The sequence below is a fragment of the Rhinatrema bivittatum genome, chromosome 6, assembly GCF_901001135.1.
Source record: "Rhinatrema bivittatum chromosome 6, aRhiBiv1.1, whole genome shotgun sequence".
Classification (NCBI taxonomy): domain Eukaryota; kingdom Metazoa; phylum Chordata; class Amphibia; order Gymnophiona; family Rhinatrematidae; genus Rhinatrema; species Rhinatrema bivittatum.
In genome coordinates, this window is record NC_042620.1 from 291,864,977 (window position 1) to 291,889,662 (window position 24,686).

The window sequence follows — 24,686 nt, forward strand, 5'->3', positions numbered from 1 at the left end:
GTAGAAACGGCTTAACGGCAAGAAAGCCTGAAATGCGCCTCACCAAACAGATCGCCATCAGGAAAACGATTTTCAAAGTAAGCAGCCGCACGGAGAGATCACGCAGCGGCCAAAAGGTAGGGCCCGACAAAAGTCTTAATACCAGATTAAGGTCCCAAAGATGCATCAGGAGGCTCAAGGACGGCTGTAGATGCTTGACTCCCTTCAAGAACGTGGACCCATCTAGATGAGAGGACAAGGGCCTACCATTAATCCGCTCTCTACAGCATGCGAGAGCCACCACCTTCAAGGTGTTTTAGGCCAAGCCCTTAACCAATCCCTCTAGGAAAAATTCCAAAATCAGTGAATTTCTACTCTGAGAACCTCTCACCTCACACCAATTCTCGAAAACTCTCCAAACTCTAATATAGACAATCAGCTTCTTCTCAACTGTCTATTCCATATTGGTATTCAGGACTCTTCTCTTCTCTGATTCAAATCCTTCCTAGGAAAAAGAATGTTCCAAATACATTGGAATTCATCAATGTCATCTATTTACTCATTTACTTGTGGGATGCCTCAGGATTCAGCCCTTTCTCCTACTCTTTTCAATTTGTTTATCCACTCATAACTTTGATACAAAGTCTTGGTTTCAGCAGCTACATTTATGCAGAGGACATACAGGCTCTTGCTAGCACTGATTTAGAAAAGGTGGACTCTTAATAAATTAAATATTTGGCTCTCTGAGATAGCCACTTGGCTTCAGTCCTCTAAACTTAAGTTAATCCTGAAAAATCTGAGATTGTTTGGTTCACCAGAAATAGTGATCCAGTGGACTTACCTACTCCTATCATGGTTGGAACTCAAATACCTCTGAAGAATACAGTCACTTCTTTAGGGGTTAAACTGGATTCTTCACTCAAATTCTCTTTTGTAAGTTTCTACCCTAGTTCAGAGATCCTAATTTTTCTTACGGTTCATTAGAAGACTCAAACTGTTTTTAGAAATTAAGGATTTTAAGACACTCTCCCATTCTCTTATACTTAATAGACTAGACTATTGCAATGCCATACTACATGGACTCTCTTTCAACCAAGTTTGCAGACTTCAAGAGTACCGAACACAGAAGCTAAAATAATCTTCAGTAAGAGGAAATTTGATCACATCACTCAACTTCTCATTGAACTTTATTGGCTTTCAAAGCCTATCGCCGGGGTACTCCTTATTTGTCCAATTTTCTTCTCCCATATTTATCTACACATACTGTACATTCCTTACAACTAGAGCTTCTAGTTCTCCCCTCATCTAAACTAATAAAACTGGAACACACTCGTGAAATCTGCTTTTAATGTTACAAACTATAGTAAACTATAGAAAGTATCTGTATTTTTAATCTTTTATTTTCATTGCTTTTAATTTAATTTTTTAAATTTTAGTTTTAGATTTTGAATCTATAATTTGTATTACTCACTTTTAGCTTTAATGTATGGTATGTTTATTTTTTAATTTATTTACATCGCATTGATATACTTATGTAAGAATTGCGATTCATCAAGCCTAATAAATAAAAAAAATAAGCCATAGATGTAGAAAACTTTCAAGCGTGAAGCAATGTGGATATTACTGCTGGAGAATAACCATGTCTCAGGAGACAAATCCTTTCTAGGGCCAAATCTTAAGACAGAACTGGCCTGGACTTTCATGCACAATTGACCCCTGATGCAGAAGATCATCTCTGACTGGCAGTCTCATAGGACTGCCCACTAGGAGCTGATAGAGGTTGGCGTACCATAGTCTCTGTGGCCAATCTGGAGCCAACAGAAGCACGGTCTCGGTGCAACTTGCAATCTTCCGAATTACCCTGCCGATCATTGGCCAGGGAGGGAAAACATAACACACTCCGTTTCATGGCCACTGCTGGATGAGAACATCGATTCCCAACGCTCTCAGGTCCTTTCTACAAGTGTAGAACCATGGCACTTTCAAGTTGCTGTAGCTTGCCATTAAAGTCAGATATGGCTGCCCCCATCGAGGAAACTATGAATTGAAAGGCATCATCTGCCAGCTTCCACTCTCCTAGGTCTAAGGCCTGCTGAGATAATCGGCCCTCACATTATCCTTCCTGGCAATGTGAGAGGTGGTTAACGCCTGAAAATGTTACTCTGCCCATGCCATGAGAGCATCTATCTCCATTGATATCTGATGATTTCTAGCTCCGCCCTGATGATTTATATGGCAACTTTCGTGGCACTGTCTTACATTACTTTCACTGCTCAACCTGCCAAATGCTCAGTGAACCGTAGACACGCCAAGCTAACTGCATGGGCTTAAGAACATAAGAAATTGCCATGCTGGGTCAGATCAAGGGCCCATCAAGCCCAGCATCCTGTTTCCAACAGAGGCCAAACCAGAGACTTCCAAATGATTGATGGTCCACTGTCATTCCTAGGCATTTCACCAACCTCGTGCCATCAAAATTTGACAGTGAGCCCCCCAACCCAGGAAGCTCGCATCTGTTGTGAGCACCAACCTATTCAGTGTCTCCAAGGGCACTCCTTTCCTGAGGTGGTCCCTTTGCAACCACCACTGCAACTGTTCGCTTACTTTCATTTTTAAGTGGAGCCTTACTGTGTTCTCCTGTGAGTGCGGATTCCACCATGAAGGCACCGCATGCTGAAGCGGTCACATATGCCCCCTTGTCCAGGGTACTAACTCTAAAGTAGCTGCTATTGTCTCCAAGACCTGCAGATAAGTCCACACTGTTGGATGAATGATCATCCTCAAGGACTGAACTTGAGTCACCAACTTCCAGATGCATTTCTCTGGCAGAAACATTCTGCTCCACTCCCTATCAAATTGCATTCAAGAGGTAGTCCAGGCTCTATGTTGGAATAAATTGATTTTGGCTAAGTTTATCACCCAGCCTAGCTCCTGAAGGAGGCAGATCACTTTGTGAGACGTCAAATTATTTTCTTCCATGCTCTTGGCTCGAATCAACTAGTCATCCAGATATGGATGGACTAGAATGCACTTCTTGTGCAGAGATGCTGCTACTACCAGCATAATCTTGAGAAAGTTCTGGGTGCCATAGCCAGATGGAACAATAGGGCTCGAAACTGATAATGGTACCCTATAATAACAAAACAAAGAACTAATGATGCTCCTTGAATGGGGATACATAGATAGGCTTCTGTCAGATTGAGAGACGTGAGGAACTCCCATTTCTGTACTGTCATAATTATATAGCATAAGACTTCAATTCTGAAGCGAGTCATATCCAAATGTCAGTTGACTCCTTTCAGATGCAGGATTGGCCAGAAGGAATCCTCTTCCTTCTTGGGAGCAACAAAATAAATAGCATATCGCCCCGTATTTTCCTGCTATCTGGGAACTGGAATCATGGCCCTGAGGTCTAGCAGTCTTTTCAAAGTAGCCTCCACTGCCACTCTCTTCGTTAATAAGTTGGATGGAGAAACCATAAAGGCATCTGAGGAAATTCTAGAGCACAGTCGTTTCTTATTATATCCAGGTCCCACTGGCCCACTGATCTCCAAAACCAATAGGTGGGCCCCACATATTCATTGCAAAGATCGTGATGCTCTGGGCCCGGAGCCTGCATCTTATCTGGCTTCTTAGGTTGAAAGAACTGAGCTCTTCCAAAAGGACATGACCTGTGGAGTCGCTGCCCCTCTAACGGGCTTTCGTCCCCAAAAGAACACAATGCCACTTTCTTGTCCTCTGGCAATCACGTAGTTTTAGATTCACCCCATCTATTCACCATTTTCTCCAACTCACTCCTAAACAAAAGAGAACCCCTAAAAGGTAACTTTGTCAAATTCAATTTAGAAATAGTATCTGCTGACCAGTTCCACAGCCACAACAGGCACCTTGCTGATATTACGGAAGCTACACCTCTAGCAGCTTTACACATCACATCAGATAGAAATGTGGCTCCTGGTTCCAACACTGGCCCACTATTGACTCCCAATCCTGAAGTCTCCTGAGAGAGAAGCCAACCTACTCAAGCCATCGAGCAGCAGCAAGAAGCCATTTGCAAATGTTTTGCCATGGCTTCAAATGTTTGCTTGAGAATGGCTTTATTCCTCCTATCCTGGGAATCCTTCAGAGCTGCTCCTCCTTTGACCAGGATGATGGTTCGCTCAGTAATAGCGCACACCAAGGCATCAACCTTCCGGAATTGCAAATGCTCCCTTGCCTTCGGATCCAAGGGATACATGCCCACCAAAGAACGCCCTCTTTAAAGCTTGCTTTTGGGACATACCACTCAAGGTCAATTAACTCTTGAATTGGTTCCAGGAGGGGAAATAAACAGGTCGCCTTGTACAAGGTAACCAAGATGGGATCTTTCTGTGATCCTGTAGCGTCACCCCCATCTACTCTGCTCAGAGTGCTTTCAGGGTCTGAGTCTTGTGAAAGAAGTGTATAGTCCTATGTGGATCTAAGTCAGACAGAATTTCCCCTTCTTCCAGAGGTGTGAAATTTGAATCTCCCCCGGAATCATCTGACTGGCAATGATACTCATCCTCCTCTTCTTCCCCAGTGGCAACCTCTCTATGGCTCTTGCTAGACTTGGACGCCAAGTGAGACGCCCTATGATGAGCCCCCTTCTTACTGGGCTGCTTTGCCTCTGCTGGATGCCCTTTCAAAAAAGCCTGTAATCCCTGGAAAAACTTCACCCAGGAGAAGGAGGATGAATCCATACCAGGGCCCATAGGACCAAATATGGCACACTCTGATCTCTCCCATCAGGAACAAGGGGAGAGGAGAACTTCCATCATATCGCCTCTTGTGTCTCCTCCCACAGAGTCCTCCATCAGTGGAGGGGATGCCTCAACGGTAGCAAACTCTTTGAGAGGCAAATCACCTTGAACCTCCAGATAGTGGTGGCACAGCGAAGTAAGAGCGATGGCAAAATTGCCCTTACATGGCAAGCGGCACAAATAGTAAAGCGTTTAGACTTTTTTGTCCCCGGCGCCATTATCCACCAAAAAGGTCACTCTTTCCACGTGGTCTCCTGCACACACACCAATGCATAGGTGTACCTGCACAATTAAACACCTAAATGTAGGCTGCAGGCTTGCACACATACATGCACGTGCTTGCCTACGTTAAGCCACTACTGTACTATGTGTGTATATATGCTCGCACCTGAGCACACAGGAAACAACCGCTCGTTGAGGCCTACTACGCAGCCGACTGACCAAGCTTTTGATGTTGGACTTAGTGAAAGCTACTCTACCCACTGACCAGTGCTGCGTCCACTCTCCATTAACTTCATGGAGGTGAGAGGGTGGGGGAAGGCTAATAAACGTAGAGGGAGAGAAACAACCCAGTAAGAAAATAAGGGGGGCTATCACTTGCCTCCTTTCTCTTTTTTACCTAAACTCAGCCCTTCCCTGGCTGAGAGCACTATCGGGTCACCAGCTACGGGGGGAAAGTGCACAAGTCTTCACTGCTGAGCATTCCCTCGTCCTTCTTAAGTCTAAGCCTGGCCAGGCATCAAGACTTAAACCGTTCAACTAAGGGAGAGACCATTCTGGTATCACCTCAGGAGCTCAACCTCTTTGTTCTATTCTTTTTCTCCCTCTCTTTTTTTTTTTTTTAATGCTAGCAATCCCCAGTAGGGAGATGCAAGTCCACCATCTACTGAAGATGGAGAATACTGCCAGGCTGATGTTGGAGCAGGGCTATATGTCAGTGACGACAACAAATCAGTTTTCTGTCTCCCTCTGCTGGTAGGAATGCATAACCCACAGGCTTGGCCTGTCTGAGTGCAGAGGAAGATTGTAATTTATTTTGATACATTTAATATATTTAAATTAAAAATAAAACTGGGGAAAGCACTGAATCCTGATATACTCAGCAGCTGTTGGCCTATTAAAAGGGTTCTTTTTAATAAAAAACCAGCTGGTGATGAATCCTGAACAAGAATGTACGTTGTTTCTCTAAAGTAGCCTCTGATCTCAAGCTAGACATGTGGAAACTGCAGCAAGCTGACTGGAACCAAACTTAGATTTTTTTTAAAAAAGTGTAGTAACCTGCTAGAGGTAGGAAAGGAAAATTAGTTTCTTACCTGATAATTTTCGTTCCTGTAGTACCACGGATCAGTCCAGAGTCCAGACTCCAGGGTTCCCCCCCCAGCAGATGGAGACAGAGAAGTTTTCAAAACTAAACTCTGCCTTATATAGGATGGTGCCACCTACAGTCTGGCAGTATTACTCAGTCAAAGCAGAATGGCTCACAAAAACCACCATAACTATGTACAACAACATTTCGAGAAGAAAAATAACCAGCTCACTTAACCCACATAGGAACCGAACCTGTAGAACCACTTGAGGACTGTCAAACAAATTTCTGCAGATCGGAAAAAAACAATCAATTAATAACTGAGCGGACTCTCCCTCACCAACATGCCTCCAACAGGTGGGACTCTGGACTACAGGAACGAAACGTACTACAGGAACGAAAATTATCAGGTAAGAAACTAATTTTCCTTTCCCCGTATGTACACGGATCAGACCGGACTCCTGGGATGTACCAGAGCTTTCTTACATGGAATGGGATCCGGAGAGGCCCACTTGGAGCACTCCTTCTCCAAATCCTCCTGAACCTGGCGCGTGAACATCCAGTCTGTAATGCCTCGCAAATGTATGCAAGGATTTCCAAGTAGCGGCCCTGCAAATCTCCTGCAGAGATACCATCTGACACTCTGCCCAAGACGCAGCTTGCGATAGAGTAGAGTAGGCATGAAGACCAACTGGAAGAGGTCTACCATGTAGCAAATAGGCTGAGCAAATAGCCTCCTTCAACCAGCGAGCTATGGTAGTCTTGGATGCCATCTGTCCTCATTTGGGACCACTCCACGGCACAAAAAGATGGTCCGTCACACGAAAGGCATTTGTGACTTTCAAATAACGCAGTAAAGGTCTGCGAACGTCCAGCTTCCTCAAGTCCCGAGACAAGGGATCCAATTGGTCTAAGGCGGCAAAGGCCGGCAGCTCCACCGATTGGTTGACATGAAATGAAGAAATCATTTTCGGCAGAAACGAAGGAACTGTCCATAAGGAAACCCCCGAATCGGAGATCCTCAAAAAAGGTTCTCTACAGGAAAGAGCCTGGAGTTCCGACACTCTACGAGCCGATGTAATGGCTATCAAAAAAATTACCTTCTATGTAACGCTCTCATGCGACAACAGTTTCATTGTAAACCGATGTGATTTGTATTTTTTACACGAACGTCGGTATATAAAAGTCCAAAATAAATAAATAAAGATCCTTCAGAGTCACCCTTTTCAAAGGCTCAAAGGGTGCCGAGCATAGAGCTCCGAGAACTAAATTCAGATTCCAGGACGGACAAGGGTGCCTCACCAGAGGCTGCAAGTGCTTCACTCCTCGTAGGAAATAGGCTACATCCGGATGTGCCGCTAACATTACGCCTTGAACGGTACCCCGCAAACAACCAAGAGCAGCCACCTGCACCCTGAGAGAACTACACGATAAGCCCTTGGACAGACCATTTTGAAGTAAACACCAGATATCAGACACCGAAGCCTGGGTAGGATCAACCTCCCGGTCCAGACACAAAGATTCAAAAACGTTCCACAATCTAACAGAAGCGAGATTGGTGGATGTTTTCCTTGATCGCAGGAGGGTAGTCACTACGGCGGGAGAATAACCTTTGCGACTCAGTCGTTGCCTTTCAAAAGTCATGTCACTAGATAGAAGCGATCAACTTCTTCCAAACAAATGGGCCCTTGATGCAGCAGGTCTGGGAGAACTGGAAACCGCAGCGGCCCTGTCACCACTAGATGTAGAAGGTCCGCAAACCATGGACGTCTTGGCCATTCTGGAGCTACCAAGATTACCTCTGCTGGATGGATCTCTATCTGTCTGAGCACTTTGCCGATTAACGGCCAGGGCGGGAAGACGTACAGCAGAACGTCGGTCGGCCAGGGCAGAACCAGGGCATCTACCCCTTCTGCTCCTGTCTCTCTGCGACAACCGTAAAAAACACGGGGCTTTGGCATTCCGAAACGTTGCCATGAGATCTATGCTAGGTATGCCCCACGTGTCGATATGAGCTGAAACGCCTCGTCTGCCAACTCCCATTCCCTGGGATCGAGACGGTGCCGACTGAGAAAGTCTGCCTGAACGTTGTCGAAGCCGGCTATGTGAGATGCTGCAATGCTGTCTAAGTGCTGCTCCACCCAGATGATCAACTGACGAGCTACCACCCAGGAAAAAGCTACCACCCAGGAAAAAGATCTAGGCATCATAGTGGATAATACTTTAAATCGTTGACTCAGTGTGCTGCAGCAGTCAAAAAAGCAAACAGAATGTTAGGAACTATTAGGAAGGGAATGGTTAATAGAACGGAAAATGTCATAATGCCTCTATATCGCTCCATCTCCATATCGCCGCATCTCAAAAAAGATATAGTTGCGATAGAGAAGGAACAGAAAAGGGCAATCAAAATGATAAAGGGGATGGAACAGCTCCCCTATGAGGAAAGGCTGAAGAGGTTAGGGCTTTTCAGCTTGGAGAAGAGATGGCTGAGGGGGGATATGATAGAGGTCTTTAAGATCATGAGAGGTCTTGAACGAGTAGATGTGACTCGGTTATTTACACTTTCAAATAATAGAAGGACTAGGGGGCATTCCATGAAGTTAGCAAGTAGCACATTTAAGACTAATCGGAGAAAATTCAATTTCCCTCAATGCACAATAGAGCTCTGGAATTTGTTGCCAGAGGATGTGGTTAGTGCAGTTAGTGTAGCTGGGTTCAAAAAAGGTTTGGCTAAGTTCTTGGAGGAGAAGTCCATTAACGGCTATTAATCAAGTTTACTTAGGGAATAGCCACTGCTATTAATTGCATCAGTAGCATGGGATCTTCTTAGTGGTTGGGTAATTGCCAGGTTCTTGTGGCCTGGTTTGGCCTCTGTTGGAAACAGGATGCTGGGCTTGATGGACCTTTGGTCTGACCCAGTACGGCAATTTCTTATGTTCTTCTATCGCCACTGGCTGACTTCTGGTTCCTCCTTGGCGACTGATGTACGCCACCGTGGTCGCATTGTCGGACAGAATTCTGACCGACCTCCCTTGAAGGAGAGGACGGAACGCCTGTAACGCTAACCACACCGCTCGTCTCCAGACGATTGATCAACCACTGTGATTCATCGGGAGTCCATATTTCTTGTACCGATTTTCCCTGGCATACCGCCCCCCAACCGGAGAGGCTGGCATCCGTGGTGACCATAGTCCACTCTGGCACTTCCAGGGGGAACTCCTCAGGATAAATTGTCTGCCATCAGCCACAAATCGAGACTGGATCGCGCAGTATCGTAAGCGGAAGAGGTAGATGAAAAAGTTTGGAAACTGGGTTCCATCGGGAAAGCAACGTGGACTGTAAAGGCCTCATATGAGCGAAGGCCCAGGGTACCAGTTCCAGGGTTGAAGTCATCGAACCGAGAACCTGCAAATAATCTCGGACCCTGGGTGGCTGCTTGAGTAATAAGTCTCTTACTTGACCTTGCAGTTTGGAGATGCGTTCTGTGGTAAGAAATATTCTGCCCTGCTGAGTGTCGAATAGAGCACCCAAAAATTCCAAGGATTGAGTTGGTACCAGCTGACTCTTGGCGAAATTGACTACCCTGACTAGTGATTGCAGGAGCTGGAGCACTATGCGAGTCCACACCCAGACAAGCGATTACGATTTTGCCCGAATCAGCCAGTCGTCCAAGTAGGGATGCACCAAAAGCCCCTCCCTCTGGAGATGGGTTACCACCACCCCCATTACTTTGGTGAACGTCCTGGGTGTGGTAGCAAGCTCGAAGAGCAGCGCTCGAAACTGGAAGTGCTGATCCAGCACCGAGAATCAGAGAAATCTCTGGTGATCTGGACAGATGCCTATATGAAGGTACGCTTCCGTGAGATCCAAGGATGCCAGAAACTCTCCCTTTTGCACCGAGGCAATGACTGGAGCTTCTCCATGCAAAAATGTGGCACTCGGAGACATCTGTTTACCCTTTTCAGATCCAGAATAGTCCGAAAGGAACCCTCTTTCTTGGGCACTATGAAGTAAATGGAGTAACATCCTTTTCTTCTTGCCTCTGGAGGAACTGAGATGATGGCCCCTAGCTGTAGAAGTCGCTGCAAGGTGTCCTGTACCACTTTTCGCTTGATTTGGTAACTGCAGAGAGAGATGAGAAACCGGTCCCAGGGGGCACCATGCAAAATCTAAAGCGTAGCCTTGTCTTATCACGGTAAGCACCCACTGATCCGAAGTTACCTTGGCCCATTCCTCAAAAAACAGGGACAGTCTGCCCCCTACCGCTGGTACCGAGGAATGGACCAGCGCCCCTTCATTGTGAAGACTTTGTTCCAGAAGCGGACTGGGAATTACCAGCTCTACCGAATTGCCAGCCAAGAAAGGACTGGGACCAAGTTTGCTGTCTATTTGGTGCCTGACGAAAGGAAGTAGTGGGTGCTCTAGATGTTCAAAATCTCCAATTCCCTCTGAATCTAGCCCAGGATGAAAAGTATCCCCTTGACTTCGGTGTATCCTCCGGTAACCGATGGACCTTATTCTCCCCCAGAGAGTGGATCATATCTTCCAGATACTTTCCAAAAAGCAACTTGCCCTTGAATGGCAAAGATCCAAGCTGCGCCGACCAGTTCCTTAACCACAGGAGCCTATGTGCTGAGACCGCCGACACCATGGATCTTGCCAACGTACGTAAAAGGTCATAAAGTGCATCAGCACTGTAGGCAATTGAAGCTTCTAGGTGGCCTGCCTGGGAAGCTTTCTCCGCCGAGAGACCAGTGTTGGCCTATAACTGCTGCACCCAGCGGAGGCCAGCTCACAAGGCAAATTTGTTGCACATAGCAGCCCGCACTCCTAGTGCTGAGACCTCAAATATCCTCTTAAGCTGCAACTCCAACTTCCTGTCCTGCAGGTCTTTGAGTGCTGTTGCTCCCGTAACAGGAATTGTAGTCTTCTTGGTAACTGCAGACCCAGCCACGTCTACCCTGGGCACTCGCAGCAGGTCCAAAGCATCCTTCGGCAGAGGATATAGCTTATCAATGACCTTGCTCACCTTCAATCCCAAATCCGGGGTATCTCATTCATGGAAAAGCAAGTCTGTAGCCGAGAAATGAAAAGGAAAAAAGAGATAGCTGGGCCTCTCAGACCCAACAATACTGGATCCATAACTCCCAGCTTGGATTCCTCTGGTGGTCCTTCAATGCCCAGCTCTGCCAGAATAGCAGGAATAAGAGGTCCCAACTCCTCCTTCCTAAAAAGACGGACCACCTTAGGGTCATCCCCTTCCACAACATGTGATCTCCTAGTCACGACATGTTGCTGTAAATCAGGGTCAACATCCACCCCCTGCGGGGGCTTGGGCTGAAGATCCGGGTCTCCTGGGTCAGAATCATGCCCAGAAGTATCTGAATCAGTCTGCGGGACCACTACGCGTAGTGGATGCTTAGGTTTTGATGGCCCAGATCCTCCCTTAGGCTTGGGCCGCTTCCTCGTATGGGGCTTACAACCCAGAGAGGATAATTTTATTCCAGACTGCTGCTTTCCTGACTTCTTCGCTTTAAAAGCCTTATGGAGTAACAAAATAAACTCCAATGAAAAAGAGGAAGAGGAATCAGAAGGCCCCTCGGGGCTATCCTCCGTTGCACGTGAATTAGGCAGCAAAGAACCCCTTTCCCCGGGAGAATTCTGCTGAAGTGAAAGAGGAGGCGGCATAATCCCCTCCCCCAATGCTGCATGAGGTGCCGGCCGAAATACTTCCAAAATGGCCTCCGTTCCTGCGCTGTGCGGGAACGGATCAGCCTCAGCCTGTCGAGCAGCAGCTGTCCTTTCGGTGACTCAGGCAGCCTTGCTCCTTGCGATTTTCACGGCCCTGGAGGAACCCTCCTCCCTGGGCACACACGCGGAACAGAGGCCCTCCCTGGACAGACGCACGCGGGCCGAGCCGCACATGCAGCATGCAGATGATCGCAGCATCGGTAACACAGTAAACATAGCACAAGCTTAAAATGAAAGAGAGACCTCTCGGTACACCGCCGCACCGAGCCAGGAAGGGGAGAGAGAGCCGCAGCGTCAGAGAAAGCAGACACGAACTAACTTGTTTTTTTTTTTTTCCCCCCAAACACTTGCCCGGCAGTGTCCAAGATCCTGTTCCTGCTGAGTGGAGTGAACTGGGCTCCCCGGTGTCTCACCCAAAGCTGCCAAATAGGGGGAAAAGAGTGCCCTCGACCCTGTTATGCAGCTGCCTCAACACCAGTGCGGGATGGCCCTCTCAGGACCTTACGACCCCCTGGGAGGCTGAAGACTGCACTGCTCCTGGAATAATTCTCTTTTGACCTTTTTTTTTTTTTTTTTAATAAACTAAAGCAAAATTGTTCATAATAAAAAAAATCATCCTAAGTCTAACTAACTCCTAGCAAAAAAACAAGGAAAACAGCTCAAACCGTAGGTTTTGCACGTCCACCATCTGCTGGAGACAGAGAAATACTGCCGGACTGTAGGTGGCACCATCCTATATAAGGTAGTTTTGTTTTGAAAACTGCTCTGATACCATCTGCTAGAGGGGGGGGGCCAAAACCCAGGACTGATCTGGGTACGTACAGGGAAAGATACATTTACCAATGCAACAACCCCCTCGTATTACAGAGAGAAGAAGAGGGGAAAGGGCGTATATCAATGGCTGCAGAGCTATTGTGAACCAAACTTTGCCAACCTTGTACCCTTGTACAAACTTCTGCATTGCTCATCGAGAGTCTCGCTAATAGATTTCTGCTTTCAACTGCAGTGTTTATTTTTGCAGTGGGGACAGGGCCCAGACACCATAATGCCTTATTTTCTCTACATTTAAAATTTTTTTTTAACGATGAATGTGCGTAACTGCACCATTGCTTAAAGTTACCTTTCTTGATGTCAGTAACCTCTTAAAGGAATCTACATTGTGAGAAATGTCTCTCTCATGCAATAGCCTATGCCGTTAGACTGTAGAATATTTCCCCATTGAAACATTTTTAAAGAAAACATTTAATGCCATTTGCTCTTTGGTTGAATTTACTATGGCTTTTTTATTCACTGTTTATTTGCCTGCTTGATCACAGTTCTTAATTACTCTGCAGTGTTCTACGATTTCCTTCAGATGAAACACTTTATTGACGTAAATTTCAAGGGGCTCTTAAAAAATGCCAACCTTCTGAATGGATTCTTGCAACACTTTAAAGGGCTTTAAAATACGTATAAAACAGTTATTTGCTTCATTAATTAAAACGTCAGGAAAGGAAATAAAAACTTGCCATGAGATAAAGAAAGGAAATGAAACAGTCAGCCAAATTTATCTCGGTACAGCTTCCCTGAAAGAAACAATGCCACTTTCAACAAACACCGGACAGCATGTTTAGGGGACAATAAACGGATGTTTTACCCATGTGAAAGCTTGGTCTGATTATTGCTTCCCTATTCCCCCTGCTTTATAGTAAATTTTCCCACATTGTAGGGAAGGGAAATTACATATAGTGCTTTTCATTTTGAAATCTCCATATGTCATTTCTGGTGTGTACCTATTATTGCCCTCTAACTGTGCAGACACAAGATTTGGGTGCCTGCTCAAAGAGCAGTTCCATTAGCTGTGGCTGTCGGAAACTATTCTTCTTTTTGGTTAGTTTTATTTTGTTCCTGTTCTCTGGCCCTTTGGATCGTAACCGACTGCTGCAGACACTATTTGACCGTGCCTGCTATCAATTCGTTTACAGCAGGGCCCTTCTAAAAGAGCAGCTGAAGTAGGAAGTGTTTTCTCAGTCGAACCCAATAATACCAGCTCTTAAGCTGGTAGGGTTGCTCTATAATGCACAAATTTGCCATTCCTCCCCCCGAACTTTAGCACATCCTGACTTCACTGCACTTGGAACTCAATTGTTTCAACATTACAAAACAACTTAAGTCTTTCACACAAAACTACACCTGCAACAGAGCTGTGGCCAAACTCTTATTGTTTACCCACAACTCCATTCATAAAGTTAACATATTTGACTAGACCTGGGAGTATAGTGTAGTAGTTTCATTTTTATGTCGTGAACCTAGAGACTTCTGTTCATTTCCCCCTTTACTGCTTAATCTGTGGCCCTGGGCATGGTATTTAATAGAGATGTGAATCGGAACTGATATCGGATCCGATATCAGTTCCGATTCACATCTCTATAGATGTGAATCGGAACCAGAATCGGATCCGATATCAGTTCCGATTCACATCTCTAGTATTTAACCTCCCAGTGCTCTTACTTAGATTGTTAGCATTTTGTAAGCTGTGACATTACAATCATGCACACTTTCTTATACTTATCTATATCCTAGGGATATTAAATATTACTGCACTAATCTAGAAATAAGCAATTCCAAGCCTTAAGTGCTAGCAACCACAATTTCATGAAAACATATGGCCAGCAGAGATCTCATTTAAATAATTACGTGATGTATGCACTAAAATCCTAATCACTGTCTAGAACTCAAAGCCTGGAATTTCCAACCATTCCTTCTGGTCCATACTATTCAGATCCAGGTACACAGTGATTATATCCTAGCTCCCATGTGATATGTTGGCCTTGTACCTTGGTAATAGAGAGATCTAAGGAAAGAGTGTCGATCCGTCCCCTGGAACAGTGCGTTTTCTATTTCCATCTCCCGTCGGTTCAGCTGTTTGCTGCCTGCAAATCTCTGCGGCAATGCCAGGATACGTTGGCGCTCCGAGATCTTCTCCTCAATGGCTCTCAACCTCTCCTGCACTGCCTCAGGGGCTGCCCCAAATCCAGACCCCTAGAATCATAGCCAGGAAAGTAATTTAAAAAACATACAAACATTCTTATAACCAATTGCTTCATATCCCAGATCGCCCACTGATATCATGCCATGCCTCTTCTCATATGTCAACATATACCAAAGCTAGCAGCACAATTTAGACTTAAATGTTTGTTCATTTTTTTTTTTAACAAAGTAACCATTAACCCCTACCACTGATTCGGTAATAAGTATGCACATCCAGCTCAATATAAAGCTTTGATGCAGTTATTTATCTCACATTGGGTATATTTGATTCCCTAGAGTCTATTTTAATAAAAAAGGCAAGTATATCAAATATATGCGGAAGCAGAGATTAAAAAATTCACCCAGAATTTGCTTGACAGGGATGACATGCTCTTGCCATGATTTCCTCAATAATTTGTTGAAGGTGGGGGAGGAAAAGGGTGCAGGAATACATGGCTAGATTGCATCCCTTAATCTACCATATGCAGCCCTCTCACTCTCCTTCTCCACTCCACTCGCTACCTCATCCTACTGTAGCTCAGTCCTCTCTCCCTCTGCCTCAGCCCTTTCACATCTTTCCCCCTCCCCCACCCCCTGCTGCAGTTCTCTCTCCCACTGGCCCTTGATGCTACCTTCCAGGTCCCTCAATTAAGGCCAAAAGCAGAGCTTCCTACCTCCTGGGGCAACCTGTGATATGACCCTCATGGGTCATGAGTGATTTGTCTACAGTATCCCTAGCCCCTGAGGGTCCAAGGAGTAGAAGCAAAGTCCAGGAATCTAACCTTGGTTTCCTTTATGTAAGTACAAAGCTTACATAAAGGAAACCAAGTCACTAGGATGACTTGGTTTCATCCTAGTGACTAGGCCAAGTGACTAGGATGGTGAGTCACTAGGCCAGCTCTAGCATTCAGATCAGATGCTTATAAATGCACTTGTCCTAAAGGAAAATTGGTTCTTACCTGCTAATTTTTGTTCCTGGAATACCACAAATCAGTCCAGACAAGGGGGTTTTGCATCCCTACCAGCAGATGGAGACAGATAATTTTTCAGGTACTGCTACATTATCGAGAGTGCAACATGCAGTCCTCAGTATTGACTTTACCCAAGCCAAATTAACATCAAACTCAACTCAAAACTTCCACTTTCCTTTGAAGGTGAACTGAGAATTGGAGCCCCTTGAACTGCAGCCTTCACATCAAACAAAGGAAATGGAAAACTTTCCAGTGCTAACCATCCAAACTGTAATGTGCCCCTAATTCATGCTAAGGCCACGACCTATACCCAATGTAAATTGTAGGCCAGACCTTTAGTCAAGCCCTGCTGCAAAAAGGCCAAGATCTGGGGAATATCCACCCGCAACGGCTCTAGGCCCTCTTCTAAACACCAGTCCTCAAACACTCTCCACACCCAGACACGTGGAAGGTCTCCTCACCTGAAGCAGCGTGGCAATAACCTTAAGCACCTCCACTCAAAAGCCACGCCACGAGACACGCCACCTGATCCGAGAAGATGGCTCCTTTCAGAGCAGTCCCTGAAGATGAACCAACCCGACAGGACCATCAATTGAGAAACAAACCAGATCTGCAAACCACGGATAACGTGGCCACTCCAGAACTGCTAGAATCAGCCTTCCTGGGTGTCACTTTATGCGTCTCAACATGCGACCTACGAGAGGCCATGGAGGAAACATGTACAGCAGAATCTCTGCTGGCCAAAGGAGAACCAGAGCATCGATCCCTTAGCTCCAGACCTCCTATCTGCGAATGAAGAAATGAGCTGCTTTAGCATTGCTTCCCAATGCCATCAGATCCAGCTGGGGACTGCCTTACCTGGCACAAATGAGGTCCAGAGCCTCTGCTGACAACTCCCATTCCCCTGGATCCAACTGCTGCCTGCTGAAGTAATCCTCCTGCACATTGCCCACTCTGGCCACGGGCAACGCCACAATCCCTTGCAGATACTACTCCACCCAGACAAACAGCTCTTGGGCCTCAAGGGCCACCCTGCAACTCTTCATTCTGCCCTAGCGATTGATATAGGCCACCATTGTTGTATTGTCTGAGAATACCATTCGTCCTTGGACCTGAGGGAAGAAACACAGCAATGCCCTGCAAACTGCCCTTGTTTCCAAATGATTGATTGACCAGGATGCTTCCGCCAGTGACCACAGACCTTGGGCCATCCGCTCGTCATAGAATGCCCCCCCCAACCTCTGAGGCTGGCATCTGTGGTCACCATCACCTAGTTTGGGGTCTTCAGATTCATGCCCTTCTACAAATTGTGGCGAGATAGCCACCATGAGAGACTGGACCTGATGCCACCTAAAGCAGAAACGACAGCTGAAACTCCTTCGACAATATCGGGACAAAAGTACCCTCTGGAGTGGGCACATGTGAGCAAAGACCCACAGCTCCAAGTCTGCCATAGACATCACAGAACTCAGAATCTGCAAATAACCCCAGGTCCTGGGCACTGGCAGCTGCAACAAATGAGCCACCTGTGCCTGCAATTTCATGACCCTCTCCGAAGTAATTTAAGAACATAAGAACACTTTTTCCTGCTGGGTATCAAACCTTGCTCCTAGGTACTCTAATGGCTGGGACAGGACAAGATGACTCTTTGCCATGTTGATCACCCAGCCTACTGAGTATAGCATCACCAGGACCCTCCTGACCAACTGATGACACTCCTCCTCCGACTTTGCCCAGATGAGCCAGTCATCCAGATAAGGGTGAACCAGAATCCCCTCCATCCGCAGCGCAGCGGCCATTCCTTCACCTTCATGAACGTCCTTGGAGCCGTCGCCAACCTGAAAGGAAGAGCTTGAAACTGGAAATGCTGCCCCAGCACCATGAAAGGATAAAACTTCTGATGTTCCGTGCGTATGGGAAAGTGCAGATAGACCTCCGTCAAATCCAACAATGCCAAAAACTCCCCTTGGCCTACCGCTGCTATTACAGTCTGCAACTTCTCCACTGGAAACGCAGAACTCAGAGTGCTGCACTGACCTTTTGCAGATCTAGGATGGGGTGAAAGATACCCTCCTTGTTTGAAACCACAAAGTAAATCAAGTATCTTTCTTGACCTTGTATCCTGAATAGCAATGGAATAATTGTACCTAATCCTTGAAGACACTGCAACATATCTTGAATCACCGCTCGTTTGCTGTGAGACACACAATGAGAGATCAAGATTTCCCTGATTGGACATGAAAATTCTAAAGCTTAACCATCTCTTATCTCCAGGACTCATTGATCAGAGGTGATCCTGGTCCACTCCCTGTAAAAACGTGTCAGATGTCCCCTAACAGCTTCCATGCTGGAGTGGACTTGCCTGGCTTCATTGTGTGGATTTGCTCCCACTGGTCCCGACTGGAACTATTGCTAAGGGGTCTCCGGGAGTCATGAAAGGATTCTGTCTTCCTGATTGCTGCTTCTGCAAGGACATCGAAGAATTCTTGTTGGAGTGAAACCTCCTCATATCTTGGAAAGTATTCTTTCCACTCTTCTTATCCTCTGGCAGCATATTTCCCTTTGACTCCCTCAAATGTTTGATCAGCTGTTCCAGGTCTTCACCAAACACTTAAAAGAGAGATTACACAACTGTGATTTGGACCACACATCTGCTGACCAATTTCGCAGACAAAGAAGCCTCCATGCTGCCACCACTGACATCATAGGTCTGGCCAAAGTCCAAGTCATAAAATGCATCACCATGAGCGACCCCAGTCTCCAGCTGGGCTGCCTGCTTAGCCCTGTCAGATGAGAACGACTCACTCTCCTGGGACTTCTACACCCAGTGTAAACACACTTTCTGCATCAGACTACCATAGATCACCGCTCAGAGGCTTAAGGCCGAGACTTCAAACACTCTCAACTGAATTTCCAGCTTTCGATCCTGGACATCCTACAGCGCAGCCAATCCCGCCACTGGGATGGTCGTCTTCTTTGTCACCGCGGAATCTGAAGCATCAGTCTTGGATAACACCAAGACAGTATCCTCCATCAATGGATACAACTTCGCCATTGCCCTTGCTACCTTGAGACCCGCCTCAGGAGCAACCAACTCCCGGCTCACCAGCTTCTTCACCTTCTTAGGCAGCAAAAAGGTTTTGGGCAATTCCCATAATCCTTCCAGTATTGGGTCCATGCTTTCATTATCTGACTCCTGCTGGAGAACTTTGATCCCCAGTTCCTCCAGCACTTGGGGAAGAAGGTGTCTCAACTCTTTGCAGAAGAGCTGGACCATCCGAGGGTCATCCCCTTCCACCACTGAAATCTCCTCTAGGACACCCAAATCCTTATCATCATCCGGATCATTGGCCAGGTTACGGGCAAATAATAAATTCAAATAAAAGATAGCTAAAGATCATCACCTAGGTCATCCTGCAGCTCATCGGATCCCTCCAATTCCATCAAATCATTCTCTGCCACCAGATTGTCAAGCCCTAAACAGCACAGGAGGACCCTGATCCATCATTCAGGGCCACCCTAACTCTCTTGGAGAGCTGCTGCGATTTCTGGGCCAGGGGTTTTTTACCCTCTTCATTCCTCCTGCACAAATAGGCCTTGTGCCCCCATTATCCAGCTCAACCTCCTCAGAGGCTCCTGCATCCACTTGGTCGTCAAACCCAGTCTGCACCACCAGAGACAACCGGGGGAAAGGGGGGAATCCCTAGGCTCTCAGGGGACTGACTGCCTCTTGCCACGGGAACCTACTATGCCCAATGTGCTATTGGCCCCTCCTGGAGCTTCTCTGATGAGCCCCGTGAACGGGTGGCTTTCCTTCCTCCTGGCAGTCCTGCTGAGGTACCTTCTCTGCAGGCGGCACTGTCGCCACACAGTGTGGCTGAGTTGAGCTGCATGCACAGGAGTGGCAGGCCTGACAACTTCCTCGCTCTGAGGTTAGCGCCATCATAAACGCACACAGCGCTACCTCCCAAGCCACTCAGCCGTGCCAAAAAGAAGAAGCCCTACTTGTGGTAAACTTTACCTAGCCCGAACCACCCTGGATCCCGGGAGAGTTAGGAGACTACTTGCTGCTCCTTCCCCCCATGCTGCCGAGCAAGGCATTGCCGAATGACCCTTAACCCTCCTTTTTTTTTTTTTTTAAAGGAGCAGTGCTGCAAAGAAAGCAGAGAAAGAAAAAGGAATACTTCCCTGCTCCTGGTGAAGATGTGGGGGCAAAGATCTCAGGTGGAAGGAGGAAACTGGGACACCTGGTTTCCCAATCCTTTGGATGATACGGGCTAAAGCAGCACAGGGATTGCCAACCCCTTGTCTTGCCCGGCTTGTTCAAAGGCATGGCCCATGAAAATGCCTAACATTTGATAGTAAATTTTAAAGGAACATGCATGTGCCCATAAATGCGCATATTGGGCATGTAAGGAAAGTACGCTCAATATTATATCGTGCTCATGACCGGGGGGTGGGGGTGAGAGAAAGAGAGAGAATCTGATAATCTCTATACATCCCACTGCAAGAGCGGCACTTTCAACTCAGGGTGGGTTTTAGGGGAGAGGCAGTGTTACAAGGATCTACAGACTGTTGTGCCCTAGGCTGATCAATATAACACTGCCTCCCCTAAAACCCGCCTTGAGTTGAAAGTGCTACTCTTGCAGTGGGAGATATATAGCATGTGAGACTCCCCCCCCCCCCCCCCCCCCAGTATTCAGGATCCCTCTGACTCAAAATCTCCAGACTTGAGCCTCATCAGGGACAGAAGTAAAGTTACGCAGGAAACATGATGTGCATTAATGTTCAGCCTTGCAAAATTTGGGGGTTCGCATGTAAGTCGGCCCCACCCTAGAACTCCCATTCCCCACCCCTTTTCTGCCTCCTTATTCTTGACACACACACACGTATGTACACGCGTACTTCCTTACTTCTTAAAATTTGCGTTGCTCATATGCGGCCCACATACGTGTGAATGGGACTGTATTTGCGCAACCAATGGTTTAAAAATCTGTCAGGAATACCCTCTTCTAGAGTCTTTAGACATTTTTTGTTCTTTCTCCTATCTTTTTTCAATCTTAAATAGTTTGTTCTTCAGACTGCAGGTTTGCACATCTACCATCTCCTAGAGACAGGTGGCACTCTCGGTTATGTAGCAATGCCTGAAACGTTTTTATTTTCTGCCTCCATCTGCTGGTAGGGATCCAAAACCCACTTGTCTGGACTGATCTGGGGGAAGAACAAGAAAGAATTTGCACTTAAAAGCATGGACTATTGCAACTCTCTCTACTCACTGGCATTCCTACTAATGTGTTGAGAAGACTGCAGATTTGTGTAGTATTTTGCTGCTAGGATACCAACTAGTACAAGCACTCATGAGCATTTCACTCCAGTTCTCCATTCCTTACATTGGCTGCCTATTGGATGACACATTAAGTACAAGATCGTAATGTTCATACTTAAGCTGTTATATAGGAAAATTGGTTCTTACCTGCTAATTTTCGTTCCTGTAATACCACGGATCAGTCCAGAGAGTGGGCTGAGTCTCCTGTCCAGCAGAAGGAGACAGAGAAAACCTGAAAGGGTATCCTATATCAGGACAGTGCTCACCCTGCGTCCCTTCAGTATAAATGTTATCAAAGCAAGAAAGGTAAAGTGAACCAGTAAAAGATCAAGCAAGTAACAACCAACATGTAACATGAACTATCAACACTGTAAAGAACCACTCTTACATGTATATCTATTTGTTAGATACTTCTGGTGCCTTGAAGTTCTGATAAGATGTAACTGTATCCAAAATGCTGGGAATAACCAAAAGAAAAAATTTCGAGCTGACAAATCAGAAAGAAACCACAGACCGGGTGGGAGTCTGGACTGATCCGTGGTACTACAGGAACGAAAATGAGGAAAGACTAAAGAGGTTAGGACTTTTCAGCTTTGAGAAGAGACGGCTGAGGGGGGATATGATAGAGGTGTTTAAAATCATGAGAGGTCTAGAACGGGTAGATGTGAATCAGTTATTTACTCTTTCGGATAATAGAAAGACTAGGGGGCACTCCATGAAGTTAGCATGTGGCACATTTAAAACTAATCGGAGAAAGTTCTTTGCCAGAGGATGTGGTTAGTGCAGTTAATATAGCTGTGTTTAAAAAAGGATTGGATATGTTCTTGGAGGAAAAGTCCATTACCTGCTATTAGGTTCACTTAGAGAATAGCCACTGCCATTAGCAATGGTAACATGGAATAGACTTAGTTTTTGGGTACTTGCCAGGTTCTTATGGCCTGGATTGGCCACTGTTGGAAACAGGATGCTGGGCTTGATGGACCCTTGGTCTGACCCAGTATGGCATGTTCTTATGTTCTTAGGTAAGAACCAATTTTCCTTTCCCTGTACATACCCGGATCAGTCAAGACAGTGGGATGTACCAAAGCTTCCCGAAATAGGGTGGGATCGAGACAGTCCCACTCAAATCACCTGCCGACCAAAGGAACCAAACACTGGCACCTGGACGTCGTCGATAATGACGAGCAAAGGTATGCAGAGACTTCCAAGTAGTCGCTCTGCGGATTTCTTGCGGAGAGACCGACTGACTCTCAGCCCAAGAAGTAGATTGTGCATGCAAAGAATGGGTCTTTAAGCCCTCTGAAACTGATCAGCCACGAAAAAGATAAGGCCTCCTTCAGCCAGCGAGCAATGGTAGCCTTGGAGGCCTTGTTTCCTTTATTTGGGCCGCTCCATAAGACAAAGATGATCAGAGATTCGAAATTCGTTTGTCACCTGTAAGTATTGGAGTATTACTCTCTTTACATCAAGATGCCGGAGGTCACCGTCCGGCGTGCTCACAATGTCTTCTGGAGAAAAGGCAGGGAGCTCCACTGATTGACTGACGTGAACGGAAGACACGACCTTTGGCAGGAAGGATGGTACTGTCTTGAGGGAAACACCTGAATCAGAAAAGCGAAGAAAAGGTTCCCTACAAGACAAGGCTTGGAGCTCAGACACTCTCCAGGCCGAGCAAATAGAGACCAGAAATACTGTCTTAAGAGCGAGGTCTTTAAGCGTGGCCTGCCGGAGGGGTTCAAAGGGCGCCTCGCAAAGGACTTGAAGCATCAAATTAAGGCTCCACGACGGACAAGTAGGCTAGACAGGTGGATTTAAATGTTTGGCTCCTTTGAGGAAGTGAACGACATCCGGATGGGCCGCCACCGCGTAACCATCGATACGCCCTAAGAGGGAACCGAGGGCCGAAACCTGTATCCGCAGTGAATTGAAAGACAAACCTTTGGAGAGGCCAGATTGCAGGAATGAGAGGACGTGGGACACCAGAGCCTTGTGTGCTGGGACTCCGGACTCGGCACACGCATTCTCAAACACTCTCCATACCCGGATGTAAGTGAGAGAGGTAGAAGGCTTCCGTGCCCGCAAGAGAGTGGACATAACTTCCTCCTTATACCCTTTTTTCCTTAGTCGCCGCCGCTCAAAAGCCAGGCCGCTAGACAAAAGCGATCCGCCTGATCAAAAAATACTGGTCCTTGGCGGAGCAGGTTTGGGAGGTGACTGAGGCAAAGAGGACCGTCTGTTGCGAGGTTCACCAGATCTGAGAACCACGGTCTCAGAGGTCACTCTGGTGCCACGAGAATAACCGGTCCCTTGTGGAGTTCTATCCTTCTGACAACCTTTCCCACCAGAGGCCAAGGTGAGAACACGTAGGGAAGAACAAGGGCATCCACTCCTTCCGAGCAGTGCTCCCTTCTGCAACTGAAGAACCTGGGAGCCTTTGCATTGTTCAGGGTAGCCATCAGGTCTAAGTGAGGAACCCCCCACTGTCACACCAGAAGATCCATTACCTCTTTGGACAACTCCCACTCTCCGGGGTCTAGGTGTTGACAGCTGAGGAAGTCCGCTTGAACATTCTCCTTCCCCACAATGTGGGAGGCTGCCAGACGACTCAGATGTCTCTCCGCCCAGGAGAGCAGCTTGCTGGCCTCCAGAGCCACCAGACGACTCTTGGTACCAACCTGGCGATTTATGTAAGCTAATGTGGTGGCACTGTCAGAGAGGACCCGCACAGCTTTGCGACAGAGCAAGGGTAAGAATGTCTTAAGTGCCAGTCAGACAGCTCGGGCCTCCAGACGATTGATGTGCCATGGGAAATGTACAGGAGACCATAGTCCTTGTGTAGACTTGTTCTGACACACCACTCCCCAGCCGGAGAGGCTGGCATCCGTCGTAACAATGATCCATTGGGGTGTCTCCAGAGGCATTCCCTTCAAGAGGTGAGTGAGTGAAAGCCACCACTGCATGCTGGCAATGGTAGAGTCTAAGAGCAGAAGGGGTGTTTGGAACTCCTCCGAGACCTGCTTCCAGCGGGAGAGCAAAGCTTTCTGTAGAGGACGCATATGCGCAAACATCCAAGGAACCAAATCTATAGTGGAGGCCATCAGTTCCCATGGCCTGAAGGTAGTCCCAGGCCGTGGGAACTGAGAGGGACAAGAGATGTTGAACTTGATCCATGAGCTTGAGCGCACGAGCCTCGGGTAACAAAACTTTGCCCACGCGGGTGTCGAAATGGGGTCCCAAGAATTCCAGGACCTGGGAGGCCTTGAAGTTGCTCTTAGAGAAGTTGACTATCCACCCAAGGGAGGTGAGAAATGTCAAGATTCTGTTGACTGCTGCGGTGCAGAATTTCTCTGACTTGGCCTGTATGAGTCAGTGGCCCAGGTAAGGCTAGACCAGGATTCCCTCCCGGCAGAGGGAGGCCGCCACTACTACCATGACCTTGGTGAATGTGCGCAGCGCAGTGGCCAAGCTGAATGGAAATGCCCGGAATTGGAAGTGCTGCCCCAGGATGGAGAAGTGGAGATACTTCTGATAGTCGTGGCGGATGGGGATATGCAGGAAGGCCT

The 24,686-nt window shown here is 46.9% G+C and overlaps 1 protein-coding gene across 2 annotated transcripts in view; it reads right to left on the minus strand.

Moving 5' to 3' along the window:
* RBM41 (RNA binding motif protein 41) overlaps positions 1–24,686 on the minus strand; it is a 76,827-nt gene that overhangs the window by 35,723 nt on the left and 16,418 nt on the right. For both annotated transcript variants that reach the window (XM_029607353.1, XM_029607354.1), the window contains exon 5: positions 14,634–14,838. In XM_029607353.1, the coding sequence (XP_029463213.1) occupies positions 14,634–14,838 (205 nt within the window). The remainder of the gene's footprint in view (positions 1–14,633; positions 14,839–24,686) is intronic.